A 14,074-nucleotide genomic window follows, 5' to 3' on the forward strand; every position below is an offset into this window, starting at 1 on the left:
CTTTCCCTCGGTTAGGATTCAACTTGGTTTGATGAACTGATTTGGTCGGCATTGTGTATCAAAGTTGACGAGTCTTTGGATGGTAACAACTGCTGAAAAAAGTTAGGATCTTTACTTATCTCGGGTAGAATACGATATACCGAGCCCTTTTCTTGATTCCTCTCGGACCCTTTGCCCATAAATGGAGTTTAATTTTCTGCCATTGTAGGACCAGTAGGAAGTTCTCTACTCAATCTAAAACAATGTCCCCGTGTATTTATGAGGATGAAATGTAAAAGAAAGATCACAGAGACCATGTGAGGATAAATGCAGTAATGTCCCGAACCTTCAATATTTTCCGGACAGAGCATCAATCATGTCTTTCACACCCGAGATGATTGCAAAAGATGCTTTGATTATGTTATCCTGGACTGTTACATCTTCCATAACATATCTGTTAACTGAGGTGAACTCATCTCGTCATTACAGGGCGAAAGTTGCAGCTTGCGCTAAGCACTTTGTCGGAGATGGAGGTACAGTAAGAGGGATCGATGAGAATAACACGGTGATTGACGCTAAGGGACTGTTTGGAATTCACATGCCAGCTTATTACAATGCTGTAAACAAGGGCGTGGCAACTGTTATGGTGTCTTACTCGGCCTGGAACGGTCTGAGAATGCATGCTAATAAGGATCTTGTCACGGGTTTCCTCAAGAACAAATTGAAGTTCCGGGTAATGATAACAATAATCAGATTTTCTTTATAAAAAGAGCTAACTTTCGAGATCTGACTCGTTCAGGCTATTCCTCGTGAAAAGTTTAAAACTTTATCTTTTTTGGGTTTCTGGGGATGGTTTTCTTTGCAGGGTTTTGTGATATCGGATTGGCAGGGCTTAGACAGAATCACCACTCCTCCTCATGCTAACTATTCATACTCTGTTTATGCTGGTGTCAATGCCGGAATTGACATGGTGAGTTTCATGTCTGGTCTAACTGGATGACATGCATACGTACAAGCCTGTTCTGTTTTTTTTTTGTTCCTTGATGATTCAAGAAAGCCGGGTTTCTGATGCAGATCATGGTGCCATATAACTACACTGAATTCATCGATGAACTGACCAGTCAGACCAAGAGAAATCTCATTCCGATGAGTAGGATTGACGATGCGGTGAAGAGAATCTTGAGGGTCAAATTCACTATGGGACTCTTCGAGAACCCCATTGCCGATCTTAGCCTCGCTAACCAGCTCGGAAGCAAGGTCTGTTCATCACAAGATTGGAGCTAAGCTGTAGAAGTAATTAGCCTTTGAACGAGGATTATTGACTATATATGTAAACATGTTTCCTTTTGACAGGAACACAGAGAGCTAGCTCGGGAAGCCGTGAGGAAATCTCTGGTTCTTCTAAAGAACGGGAAAAGTGCTGACAAGCCGTTGCTTCCACTGCCAAAGAAAGCAGGAAAGATCCTTGTCTCGGGAACTCATGCCGACAACTTGGGTTATCAGTGCGGTGGCTGGACAATCACTTGGCAAGGCCTCAATGGCAACGATCTCACTGTTGGGACGTTTCCTCAAGCCTCTTCGCCGTTAATGGCAGCCACTAGCGCGCATCGGGGTGAGGTTGAATCTTTTGATCATATATATGTATATATATACAGGTACAAGGCCAGCCACTAGCGCGCATCGGGTTGAGGTTGAATCTTTTGATCATATATATGTATATATATACAGGTACAACCATCCTCACTGCAGTGAAGAACACGGTTGCTCCGACAACACAAGTCGTCTACAACCAGAACCCCGACACGAACTTTCTCAAGTCAAACAAGTTTGACTACGCCATTGTTGTCGTGGGCGAGCCACCTTACGCTGAAATGTTCGGGGACAGCACGAATCTGACCATAACCGAACCTGGTCCGAGCGCCATAACCAACGTCTGTGGAGCAGTGAAGTGCGTGGTCGTGGTCGTGTCGGGTCGTCCCGTTGTGATGCAACCCTACGTTTCCGGCGTCGACTCGCTCGTGGCGGCGTGGCTGCCGGGAACTGAAGGACAGGGAGTGGCTGATGTTCTGTTCGGAGATTATGGGTTCACCGGAAAGCTTGCTCGGACATGGTTCAAGACGGTGGATCAGCTTCCGATGAATGTCGGAGATCCGCATTACGACCCGCTGTTTCCGTTCGGATTCGGGTTGACGACGAAGCCCTCGAAGCAGTACTGATGAATCGAGGGAAAAGTTTCGAGATTTTTGTGATTGGAAATTGAATGTCGATGTTGAAGAGACATGGAGGTGTTTTGTTCTTTGTTCTTGATTGAGCAGAGGAAAGATTTAGTATTTGCTATAATGAATCGGCATGTTGAACGGATTGAACAATTATTGATAATAAACTTAATTTTTTATTTTAATAAAAATTTATAAAAAAATAAATAAAATAAAAAAGCTTAAATTACAAAATAATTACATCCACTATTTGAAATTTATAAAACAAAACGTTATCCAGTTCTCACGGAAATATTAATAGTCAAAGTACGTCATAGTAAAATCATTGAACAACAATTGAATATATATTTTAAAAGTAACAAATATTTATATTTTTAAATTTGAAGTATAATTCTGAGATATTTTATCGGTATTACTATTTTGGCGAGAGTTTGATAATATTTGAAAATTTTTATATTTATATGGATTTTTTAGATGATTGATATATTTAAAGTACATTTATATATTTGTTAAAATATCCCGGCATATCTTATGAGATTTTTTTTTCATTCTATTTATATCATATATAACGTTGGTTTTTGATGGAAATACTTTTATCTAGATAACAATCCAAGTCATTGGTAGTAGATAAATAGTTTAATTATCTAATGCAAGATTGGATAATACAAACCTAAATTTGGTAAACCAATTAATTCATATTTCATTGCTGTTTTCTTTATAATTAGAAAAAGGAAATAAATAGCAGAAAGATAAAAATAAAATAAAAAAAGGTAGACAGGATATCATGTGTTTATATAAAGAAGAAGTCCAAGGAGAAATAAACCACAAAAAAAAAAAAAAATCACCAAACTCTCTCAATTCAAAGACCGTAAGTTTCATCTTCTTCTTACATTTTTTTTTTCCTTCAGTCATGAGATAAAGTATATAGGCGACATAAGTGAATTTCTGAGTTGTGTTTTTCAGACAGTATTTAAATCTATGAAATGTTTTTTAAATACTGTAACATTGCTTCAGATCTAAAACCGTTGTTTCTAGTTTCCCGATGCATGAAATAAAACTCTAGTTTCTTGGAAATTTGAGATACAAAAATCGGTGACTTCTTGGCCAAGAATCTGATTTTTTTTGTCTTCTGCATTATTATGGATCTTCATGTAACTATGTCTCAGCTTCTGCAGTTTTCTGCCTTCTGAATTTTCCCGCATTTTTTTTTTTACATATTTTCGCTTTCTGTCATCCTTTTTTCATCAGAATTTGAACCTTTATTTGATGGAATTTGTCGATTCCCGGCATCATACCGACAAAAATGCCTAAACTCAGGTGTTTCGACCATCTTACTTGTGATCGTGATCGACAGGTAACGGATAAGAAGAAGAAGAAGATGGGGAATCTGAGTTTCGTGTTGCCGGCATTAGGGTTTCTGCTGTTGTGCTGTGCTGTGTCAGCCAAGCAACCTTCGACGAACGTCAAGTACAAGGACCCGAAACAGCCATTGCGAACAAGGGTCAAGGATCTGATGAGCCGAATGACACTGGAAGAAAAGATCGGTCAGATGGTTCAGATCGATCTCAGCGTCGCCAAGCCCGAAGTGATGACGAAATATCTCATCGGTAAGGCCGGAACTGAAAAGAATTCCCCTTCAACACGAAAAAAAACTCAATTTTTTTTTTCAGAACTTGATTTATGCCCTCCGAAATCTGGTCCAAGCCAGTGAGTGATTCATGGAGTGCCTGTATAATGTGTAGGGAGTGTACTAAGTGGAGGAGGAAGTGTTCCTGCGCAAAAGGCGAGTCCCGAAACTTGGGTGAACGCGGTGAACGACATCCAGAAGGCGGCCCTCTCGACCCGTCTCGGGATCCCGATGATCTACGGGATCGACGCTGTTCACGGCCACAATAACGTGTACAATGCCACCATTTTCCCACACAATGTAGGACTTGGAGTCACCAGGCAAGAAGCTCTGCACCATTTCTGACAAAAACCAATTCAAATCTTTCTGTTCTTTCCCGTAACGCCTTATCGTTGTTTCAGGGACCCGAAACTTGTTAGAAGGATCGGAGAAGCAACTGCACTCGAAGTCAGAGCCACCGGGATTCAATACGCCTTTGCGCCTTGCATTGCAGTAAGCAAAAAAGGGATCTGAAACGATTTTCGGATCCGTTCTTTGATGTTTCTGAACCGATTTTCTTGTTTTTTTGTTCCGCAGGTTTGTAGAGATCCGAGATGGGGACGATGTTACGAGAGCTACAGCGAGGATCACAGGATAGTGCAGCAAATGACCGAAATCATAACCGGTTTGCAAGGCGATCTCCCTGCAAAACAAAAGGGTATTCCTTTTGTTGATGGGAAGTAAGTGACTTTGTAAAACCATCTCTTGTATATGCTTCCTTTCTTATTGGATATGCCATCAAAATATATCAAGAAAAAAAGTAGGGGTGGACACGGGCGGATATCCCAAATTTTCGGGATATCCGACTTTGGCCTCTTCCCCTTGAATTTCTCGAGGAGTATTCATTCTCAATTTTGCGAGGGTCGGGCACCCGAAGTTTTGGATACCCGATGCGCCAAGGGTTCTAGTACCCGGTCAATGAGGGTAAGTGAGAGAGGAGCAAAACCGAGAGGGAGGCTAGGCACGGCGAAGGCGAAACGAGCGGCGAGACCGTGAAATCCTAATCTTTGGGTTATTCTCGGGCCCTAAACCTTGCTCACCCTCTCTCTTTCCCCCTTGGTTTCCGGAGACAACTCATCGAACCTCACATTCGCGATGGTTCGGGTTCTACTTCTCGGATTTCGAGCACCCATGTGGAACCCGAGTGACCGGGTATCCGTGCCTGACCCTAGCCAGAAAAAGGTTTGATCGCTCTAACACAAAAAAACATCGTTGTATTCAGGAGAAAGGTGGCGGCATGTGCAAAACACTTTGTAGGAGATGGAGGGACAGTGAGAGGGATCAACGAGAACAACACAGTCATCGACAAGAAAGGACTGTTCAACATTCACATGGCCGCTTACCACGACGCCGTCGACAAGGGCGTCGCCACTGTTATGATCTCCTACTCCTCCTTGAACGGCGTTAAGATGCACGCCAATAAGAAACTTGTCACCGGTTTCCTCAAAAACAAGTTGAAGTTCAAGGTATATATATATATATATATGTATGTATGTACATATGTATACACACTCGATGAACTCTTGAGTGATTTCGAAAATGTTCTTCCTTTTTTAGGGTTTCGTGATATCGGATTGGCAAGGCATCGACAAGATCACTTACCCTCCTCATTCCAACTATTCGTACTCCGTCTTCGCAAGTGTAACGGCGGGAATCGATATGGTAAGTCCGACAGTGTTTGTAGCTTTGAGATTTCCTGTCTGAACCGAACATCTTCTTGACGAATGTTTTCGGTTTTCTTTATTGCAGATCATGGTGCCGTACAACTACACCGAGTTCATCGACGAGATAACGAGTCAGGTGAAGAGGAAGATCATACCGATGAGAAGGATCAACGACGCCGTGGAGAGAATCTTGAGGGTTAAATTCACCATGGGACTGTTCGAGCATCCGATGGGCGATCATAGCCTCGCAAACCACCTCGGTAGCAAGGTATTTTCATCGTTATCCATTGTCTGAAAGTGAATTCTATAAAACCGTACCCGAACCCAAACATGAAAACTCTTGGGAGTTTGCGCTTTGACAGGAACATAGAGAATTGGCTCGGGAAGCGGTGAGGAAGTCGTTGGTATTGCTGAAGAACGGCGAAAACGCGGATTCGCCGATACTTCCATTGCCAAAGAAGGCGAAGAAACTGCTCGTAGCCGGGACGCACGCCGATAACTTGGGGAATCAGTGCGGTGGATGGACGATCACATGGCAAGGCCTCAACACAACCGATCTCACTATCGGTATGTATTCTCGAGCAGATGTATTGTTTATAGGGATAGACACGTGTATCGGTTATCCGAAAACTTTATATCACCAAACTTGCATCAAGATTCTTAAAAGGTTTGATGATGATGATGATGATGATGATGATGATGATGATGATGATGATGATGATGATGATGATGATGATGATGATGATGATGATGATGATGATGATGATGATGATGATGATGATGATGATGATGATGATGATGATGAACAGGTACAACCATCCTCACTGCGGTGAAGAACACGGTGGATCCGACCACACAAGTCGTCCACATCGAGAATCCCGACCGAGAATTCGTCGAATCCAACGGATTTGACTACGCGATCGTTGTGGTGGGTGAGCCGCCTTACGCGGAAGGGAATGGAGATAGTACTAACCTGACAATACCTGAACCCGGTCCGAGCACCATAACCAATGTTTGCGGATCAGTGAAATGTGTGGTGGTGATCGTTTCGGGCCGTCCCGTCATAACCCAGCCATACATTTCGGGTATCGATGCACTCGTGGCGGCCTGGCTTCCCGGAACTGAAGGCCAAGGAGTGGCTGACGTTTTGTTCGGTGACTATGGCTTTACCGGGAAACTGGCTCGGACGTGGTTCAAGACTGTTGATCAGCTTCCGATGAATTTCGGGGACCCGAATTACGACCCATTGTTCCCGTTCGGGTTCGGGTTAACGACGGAGGGGAAGAGACAGTATATGTCCAAGTAACCATTAGAAAGGAACAAAAAGCTATAAGCTCTTTGTGAATGGGCGAAGAATGTATTTGTCCTACCAAATCATTTCAAACATGAGGACAAAAAGAAGATAATAATGTGAGATTCGTTGTAAAGAATTTCGTGTACATACACTTATAGATCTACTTATATCTATGAAGTATTATACCATATGTTTAAACAATTTTCTTATAAAAGATTATCCCTTTCTTAAATAAAATGTAGTGAATTTCAGATTTTCAGCAAACCCTAATTCTGGGTTTTGGAATTTCAAACGCCAAAAGGTTTGCAAATGGGTTGGCCTCTAATGGACATTCAACCTTAAACAAAGACAAGTGTGCTTACAGAAAAGTACTTCACACCTGCTTCAACGGTAATTCTATAGAGTGAAACCACTTTATTGTGTTAAAACAAAGTAACTTGAATACTTTCTGTATAGATGCCATATGGACATGGCACATAACAAACGATCAATCGAAAGAGATTTATCAAAACTAAAGGCCAAGTCACCTAGTTACAATGGCCTTTACGTCATATACAAAAAAAAAGGATTTTTTTTTTAGATTAAATGCCATGTGAACATTGAATTACCTGGTGTGACCGGCCCTTTTGACTCTCTCTCTCTCTCTGTATATTCTCATTTCTTTGTGTAGGTAAGATACGGATCCTGTGCCATTGTTAGAACATCTGGTCTATCTGCTTGGTTATATGTTAGACACCGCCGGATCAGTTCCTGCGGAAAATCAAGTATTGTGTTGGTGACATGAAGGAGTTTATCAATGAGTGGGTATCAGCTATCAGGCATGAATACGAGGCTATATTTATAGCCCTTTTTTATCATATTCCCTAGATTCCGACTTTGAAGCATCCTCTCACATTTCTAATGTCCGAAAAACTTTGGCCATCAATCGGTTCTTGAACAGTCTAACTCGTATAAGATCAGCTTACCTTTGCTTCATTTGAGACAGCAGGTCTTGCAGGGAATTCCACCTTTCTTGCTTTGACGATGGTTTCTTCCCGTAATATCCGTTCTTGGCTTTGGTCATGCCCAAAAGGGCGCTTGCCGAATAGCATTTGGTAAAACAGAATACCAACCGACCATACATCGACCTGGGTATTATTCTGTATTAGCAGATAATTTACGTATATAGATAGCAAACCACATAAAGCAGAAGCTGCCCATAACTTGGAAACTATAGCCAAAGATTAGTTCATAGTTCGTGCTCTTTCATTCGTCATTTCCAGTATCTCTTTCGCAGGACAAAAGAAGAACAAGGTGATAAAAGATGATAAGAAACAGCCACTGACCTTTGATGAGATCATAGGTGTTTTGCTAAGCTCAAAGCATTCTGGTGGCAAGTACCTGAATTTACAGAATTCTCACTTCAGCAGGCATTTAGACGAAAGAGGTCAAACCGATATCAGTTCCATTTCTAAATTGAAACTATCGCTGTTACAAACTGGTTCTATGAAGGATAATATAAATGATATTCGGACCAAATTTAAGTGAAATCCCTTGGCTTAGATAAAGGTAGTGAAGGTAGACCGCTCACCAGTATGTTCCAGCACCCTGAGATGTAAGCTCCATCCCTTGAGAACCAACGTCATCCTCCATTATCTTGCTAAGACCAAAATCAGTCACTTTTGCTACACCAAACTCGTCGAACAGAACATTTCCAGGCTTCAGATCATAGTGGATTATCTTTTGTGATCTTTTGTTTAGATATATAAGACCCTGAACTATTTGAACGATGATAATCCTGGCTTCTTTCTCAGGAAGGACGGGTGTTGCCTTTAAAACAGCATCAAGATCTTTTCCTGCATTAAGAGACATCCAAAACATAAACATGAGAAGAATAGACTTCCTTCTACTATCTCAGAGTCAGAGGCAAAGCAATAGATCCATCTACTTACCACTACAGTATTCTAGAACAGTGCAGAAAGTATTCTGGTCGATTTCAAAAATATCCCGAAGCTGAACAATGTGGCGATGGACGAGAGTTTTATGGATATTGTACTCTCTGATGGCATGCCGGATATAACTTTGCTTCTTCTCTTCGCTCCACTGAACATTCAGCCCGTGAAGCTTGCATGCAACATATCTGTGATCCACCAAGTCATATGCCTGCTGCAAATTTGTAACCTCAGATCACTGCAAAAAGACTTGATCTTTTACAATTGCCAAGATTGGCAAAGGAACAGATAGACGTTCATAGTTGTAAAAAAACCCCTCCAAAGATTGTGCAAAAAATTCAACACATTAAACAAAAGTATTTGCCAATGTTCTGACCTTATAAACTTCACTAAACCCGCCTTTGCCAAGAAGATTTAGAAGTGCATATCGGCCATTCAGAACTGGAAAGTTGTTGAAACGAGAACCATCTTCATCTCTTATTCGTTTCATCTCCCGTATAAGTCGTCCCTTCTCCAGCTCATACCTGTCTCTCTCTCTCAGAATTACTTCCTCTTCCTAAAAAAGTCGAAAACCATTGGTTTAGAAAAGGAAATAAGCAACAAATGCTTGACCCCATATACATATAAAAAAATAAAAAGTCGAAACATTGCATAGATGGAAACATACACGCTTAATACTAGCCAAATGAGACTTGTAAATCTCGTCCTGGATGAGATAATCTTCCTCCTGTGCTCCTGATTCTGTATCAGTCCTGTCACCCTTATCTTCAAGCACATGGACAAAACCAAGGTTCTCAATATCAATATTGTTTCAAAGAAAGAAGGATAAACACACAGCTGATGTCAGTTTCAAAAGGAAACAAAAGAAACTATATAAGGTAGAAAAGAGTCGTACCGGTTTGTCGTTTTTTAAGCGACTTTCTTTGTCGTTCAATAGCCTCCTTAGTTTCTAGTAGTTGCCTCTGGTTGTTGCAAAGAATATAGAGAAATCAGAAATCGTAATGGATGGATCATTAACAATAGGAACTCTCTTTAGCCAGCAAAGCATACAAGATTAGCATTCAGATCTTTCAACATTTGACCATCCTCCCACGTCTCAGATATGATGGTTCCCGCCCTGAAATCACCAAAATAGCTCATATCAGAGAGATTGGAATTTGATTAAGGGGATCCTAAAAAACATCATCAAACCCTAATAAAAGTGATGGTTTAAGAGCTGCAGAATATTCTCGCTCTTTGTATCAGTTCTGCCGCAAAGCTTGTTACCTATGTTTTAACTACCCCATGTTAAATGATCAAAGAGTATGAAGGATCCCCTAAATGCCTAACAGGACCAATACATAACGTCTTACCTCAGCACACCAACACTGCCTAACCGCAGAGAATCCTGTTTTACTTTCATCCTCGCTTCTTGTCTCTCAACTTTGGAGACAGATATAAGTAGATCAGAGATTACTTTAGTTCGCTGCATCAAGAAAAATAAAGTTACAATTCAAAATGAGAGTGAGCTAACATTAACAAGACATTATGATCAGCTAAAGAAGATTTCCAAATGCTTGACGGAAAGAGCTCAGAGGATATGTGATGTAAATAAATTTGTGTTATTCCCGGTGACAAAGATGTGAAATAGAAAATCTTGATTTGAACCATAATTCTCATGTAGTATAGCAGTTCTCAAGCAGCAAGAGCAGCATAAGCTTAAATAGGGATCCTCCAATCTATACTTAAAAAAAAAATTCTTGAATATGCTTTGCAGGAAACATAACATAGTGAATAAAAAGCAGAAAAATCTCCCAGATTTACTTGAGAGAAAAAGAGAGTCACGAATCATAAAAAGCGGAATGCCAACGCTAGAGGAAAGATATGAAAACTACTTAGGATCTCTAATTGGGAGTTACAAATCAAAAAGGGATAATTGCCTGTATGGGCCTCACCTTTTGTTTCCTCAGTTGTTCTTGATCTTTAACATCTTTTAATTCCTGCATAAATCAGATTAGGATTAGTAAAAAGAAAGAGGAATGGCAAAGATGGTAACTATGCAACCAAGCTGCGTCAAAAATCAAAGCGTATTCATGCGTTACTTTCTCCAGTTGCCTGGAAAGGGTTTGATACTCAGATGCCTCTTGTCGAGATCTACGTAATTCCTCCTCCAGCATTGCAACTTTTCCATGCAAAGATGACAACTCCTCCTAGTTTTATAACAAAAGGATCAAAATAGTTAAAAAAGGTATACCTAAATAATTTCGTAATTGAGAACATCGACAGAGAGCAGTTTCCATATATTTTGACACGTGACGTGATATGACGCAAATACGGTTCAATAATTTACATATTCCCCTAAATAAGAAATATTACAAGGTAAAGGTTTTATTAGCTCTAAAATAGATAAGCTAAAGGAAATAATAGCAGAAATGGTACCTCCAGCTGAGTTTGGTCACCATTAAATGATTGTCTATCTGGCCTAGAATCCTGAACAACAAAAATACGGAATTATCACAGATAACTAGCCTGCAATTACTAAGACTACTAAGCATCTTGATGTGGAAGTTTTCTTCAAAGAGAAAAATGGAAATTGGTGCCACGATTTTTCCTTGACTTCCTACACTTTTTGCAACATAGACCAACCAGAAAATTCTCTTTCAGTACAAAGAATCAATTCAACTCCACGTGTTCTTGATGAAATTAAATCCGACAAAAAAAAACCCTTAAAAACCCTGTATCCTCCTCCGCTATTTGGGAAACCCTCGCCAGTGATAAGATATACTGACTGTAAGGCGAAATGAAAAAGTGACACTAACCTTTCGACCAGAAACATCGAGGTGGCCATTTGCAGCAGGCACAAGTGAAGCTGACGGGTGACATTTTGTCACATCGGTATTAGTTTTAGAACCGCGTCCTCTGCCAGATGTGGAACCCCGACCACGACCTTGTTTCTTCTTACTTACATCAAGACCCATCTTGGTCTCAGTTATTTCAGCAGACTTTTGCCCTCCACCAACAGCAGTCTCTTCAGACTTCAATCAAACGTTAGGGCAGTGTTATTCTTCATCACAAGTTCGAAGGTTTTCCGGAAAAAACGTTCACACCATAATAACTTCTTTAAATAGCTTAAATTAACTTGTGCAAGATAAAAAAAAATCTATAGGTCTGGAAAACAATCTGAACTGGAAAATCACCACCTCAGCACGATCAAAAGCTCCGGAGTGATTAGATTCTTGAATTTTCTGGCGCTTTTGGGTATTGGCTCGGATTAGGAAATCGCCTGTGCTCTGAAACAATGTCGAAAAAACTATGATGTGATAGCCGAGAACTGGTTCTTGCATAGAGAATTCTTCAGCAAAAGAATAGATAATGGCTATATGAAAGATGGAAAAGCAGAGTGATGACAATCTATGAGCATGATTATATCATTACAGCCCACATTGCACATTTCAAGGGTAAGAAATGAGATCATGACCCATATAGTCACAATGCGATCGTCTACTTTTATGTCATATGAGACTATATTACATGATCCCACCCACCATTAGCAAATGAACTAAGCATTTGATTGATCGACCAATTCAACGTGAGAAGAATCCAACACCATCTACCAAAAACACAGAAGATAGCATAAAAACCCTAATTCACCCACGTAAACTGTCAATGTGTATAAGAATCACAAGCTGCCACCTCGTCATCTGAATCACTGACTGAGTTCTCCGACAAGCTCGCCGCAGCGAATTTGACGGCGGAGGAAGTCGGAGACCAAACGGGGAGCTGCGGCTGCGGCGTAGGCTTCGCCGTCATGGAAGCGGAGGAGCCTCTTCCCGTCATGCGAGCTTCTAGCTTGGCGATTTTGTCGGGCAACGAGTGGTCCGACTGATTGGAGGAGTTAGAGGATAGATGCATCACCAAGTCATCAGACATTGCCACACTCTTCCGACGCAAAAGAACGCTCCCTAATCAATCAGATCATACACAACAGATTGAACAGCCAAAAATCAGGGGTTTTTCTAAAACAAAACTCGAAATTTAACCCTAGAATCTGGCTCTCTGCTAGAAAACCATCAATGGGTTATCCCAGAATCCACAGAGATTCGCAAGGAGAACAAGACTTAAGCAGAAAGATAGAGAAGAAGAAGAAGAACTCGGACTTCGGATTTGAGGAATGAAGGAGAAATATAGAGAATGAGACAACAAAAACTATGAACTCTATTTATGATGTGATTTTTGGTCAGTGTAACGATTCATGTACTTGCGTTTACGTTTAAGATCACAAAATTTGTACGATTAGTGAAATCGCATTTTCCAGATCGTGGTTTATTGCGTTTGCGTTTGCGTTTGCGTCGAAGTCAACAAGGATTGGTCTTTTCTACGTGTTTATTGCAGAGATGGCTAAAATTTCAAATTAATAAACTAAAATTGTATGTTTATGATTCGATGCTTTTTTGGAGATAACGCAGAAAAAAATTACAAATTCAGCTTAACTGATTTTAATTAATTGCATTATACATTGAAGTAAATAAAACACAAAAAAGGCAAAATATTACACGAGATAATATCAAACATAATATCTTTAAATTCGCATAGATTACCTATCTAATATGAATCATTATATTCTTTCTATAGATTGTGGATTTGATATTTACTGCAATACCTTCATTTGTTTTTTTTGTTTGTTGACGATTTTATATTCTATATTTTTTTTTTCACTAACGAGTTAGAGTAACTTTACATTTTTTTAATAACAAATACACACATACGTATATATATATATATATGTGTCATGTGTGTGTGTTTTATATAATATATAAAGAAACATTAGAGAAAATAGTTCCAAAATTGCTCAAAAACTAATTTTAGGAAAAAAAATTATTAAAAATCTATTTAAGAAACTTTTATAGATTCTCATGTGATGGGATGAAATAGAAAACTAATCTTAACTTAAAAACGTGTATTTTACTAATATAGTCCCAATAAAACTAACAGAATTAAAATGGACCAATGTTAGAAGATAATATCTTAAAATATTTACAAATTTAGTTGGACTGAAGTAAAAAGTAATTATGTAATTCATTTGAAGTAAACCCCAACAAAAATAATATAACAAAAACTTTGAAAGAAAATCTCACGTGAATGCATACGATACATGATGTCTTTAAATTTGTAAGTCCATTAAAAGACTTTGTTGAACGGCAGACCATAGACTTCACTAATATGTTTTTCACGAAATGATTGGAGTTATCTTTTAAATTTGAGATTCTACATTTAATAAGAGTTATTATTTTAGGTCATAAATTTTATTTTTTTAACTATATTACATCATATATATATATATATAT

General features: G+C 39.6%; 3 protein-coding genes across 5 annotated transcripts in view; 2 read left to right on the top strand and 1 right to left on the bottom strand.

Annotated features, from left to right (window-relative positions):
- LOC104810969 (beta-glucosidase BoGH3B-like) overlaps positions 1-2,351 on the top strand; it is a 4,382-nt gene extending 2,031 nt beyond the window's left edge. For both annotated transcript variants that reach the window (XM_010537467.2, XM_010537468.1), the window contains exons 6-10: positions 469-712; positions 845-949; positions 1,054-1,236; positions 1,333-1,537; positions 1,708-2,351. In XM_010537467.2, the coding sequence (XP_010535769.1) occupies positions 469-712; positions 845-949; positions 1,054-1,236; positions 1,333-1,537; positions 1,708-2,195 (1,225 nt within the window). In that variant the 3' untranslated portion in view covers positions 2,196-2,351. The remainder of the gene's footprint in view (positions 1-468; positions 713-844; positions 950-1,053; positions 1,237-1,332; positions 1,538-1,707) is intronic.
- Positions 2,352-3,034: 683 nt separating this feature from the next.
- LOC104810970 (beta-glucosidase BoGH3B-like) lies at positions 3,035-7,014 on the top strand. Its single transcript, XM_010537469.1, has 10 exons — positions 3,035-3,063; positions 3,550-3,802; positions 3,938-4,142; positions 4,224-4,314; positions 4,399-4,541; positions 5,084-5,327; positions 5,419-5,523; positions 5,611-5,793; positions 5,888-6,092; positions 6,335-7,014. The coding sequence occupies exons 2-10, from the start codon at positions 3,574-3,576 to the stop codon at positions 6,829-6,831; spliced, it is 1,902 nt and encodes a 633-aa protein (XP_010535771.1). The 5' UTR covers positions 3,035-3,063; positions 3,550-3,573; the 3' UTR covers positions 6,832-7,014.
- A 157-nt stretch (positions 7,015-7,171) lies between these two features.
- LOC104810971 (serine/threonine-protein kinase TOUSLED-like) lies at positions 7,172-12,940 on the bottom strand. Of its 2 annotated transcripts, none has more exons than XM_010537470.2 (16): positions 12,423-12,940; positions 11,930-12,019; positions 11,549-11,764; positions 11,169-11,219; positions 10,832-10,939; positions 10,685-10,729; positions 10,103-10,215; positions 9,801-9,867; positions 9,646-9,712; positions 9,418-9,515; positions 9,127-9,306; positions 8,751-8,964; positions 8,390-8,654; positions 8,145-8,199; positions 7,785-7,946; positions 7,172-7,569 (listed from the first exon to the last, which is right to left on the bottom strand). In XM_010537470.2, exons 1-16 carry the CDS (start codon positions 12,657-12,659, stop codon positions 7,474-7,476), a joined length of 2,064 nt encoding a protein of 687 aa, XP_010535772.1. In that variant the 5' UTR covers positions 12,660-12,940; the 3' UTR covers positions 7,172-7,473. The 2 variants fall into 2 exon arrangements, with proteins under 2 accessions (XP_010535772.1, XP_010535773.1); XM_010537471.2 differs by having other exon boundaries at positions 7,176-7,569; positions 8,751-8,961; positions 12,423-12,938.
- Between the last annotated feature and the right edge of the window lie 1,134 nt (positions 12,941-14,074).

This window comes from Tarenaya hassleriana, unplaced genomic scaffold (genome assembly GCF_000463585.1).
Source record: "Tarenaya hassleriana unplaced genomic scaffold, ASM46358v1 Cleome19, whole genome shotgun sequence".
Taxonomy (NCBI): domain Eukaryota; kingdom Viridiplantae; phylum Streptophyta; class Magnoliopsida; order Brassicales; family Cleomaceae; genus Tarenaya; species Tarenaya hassleriana.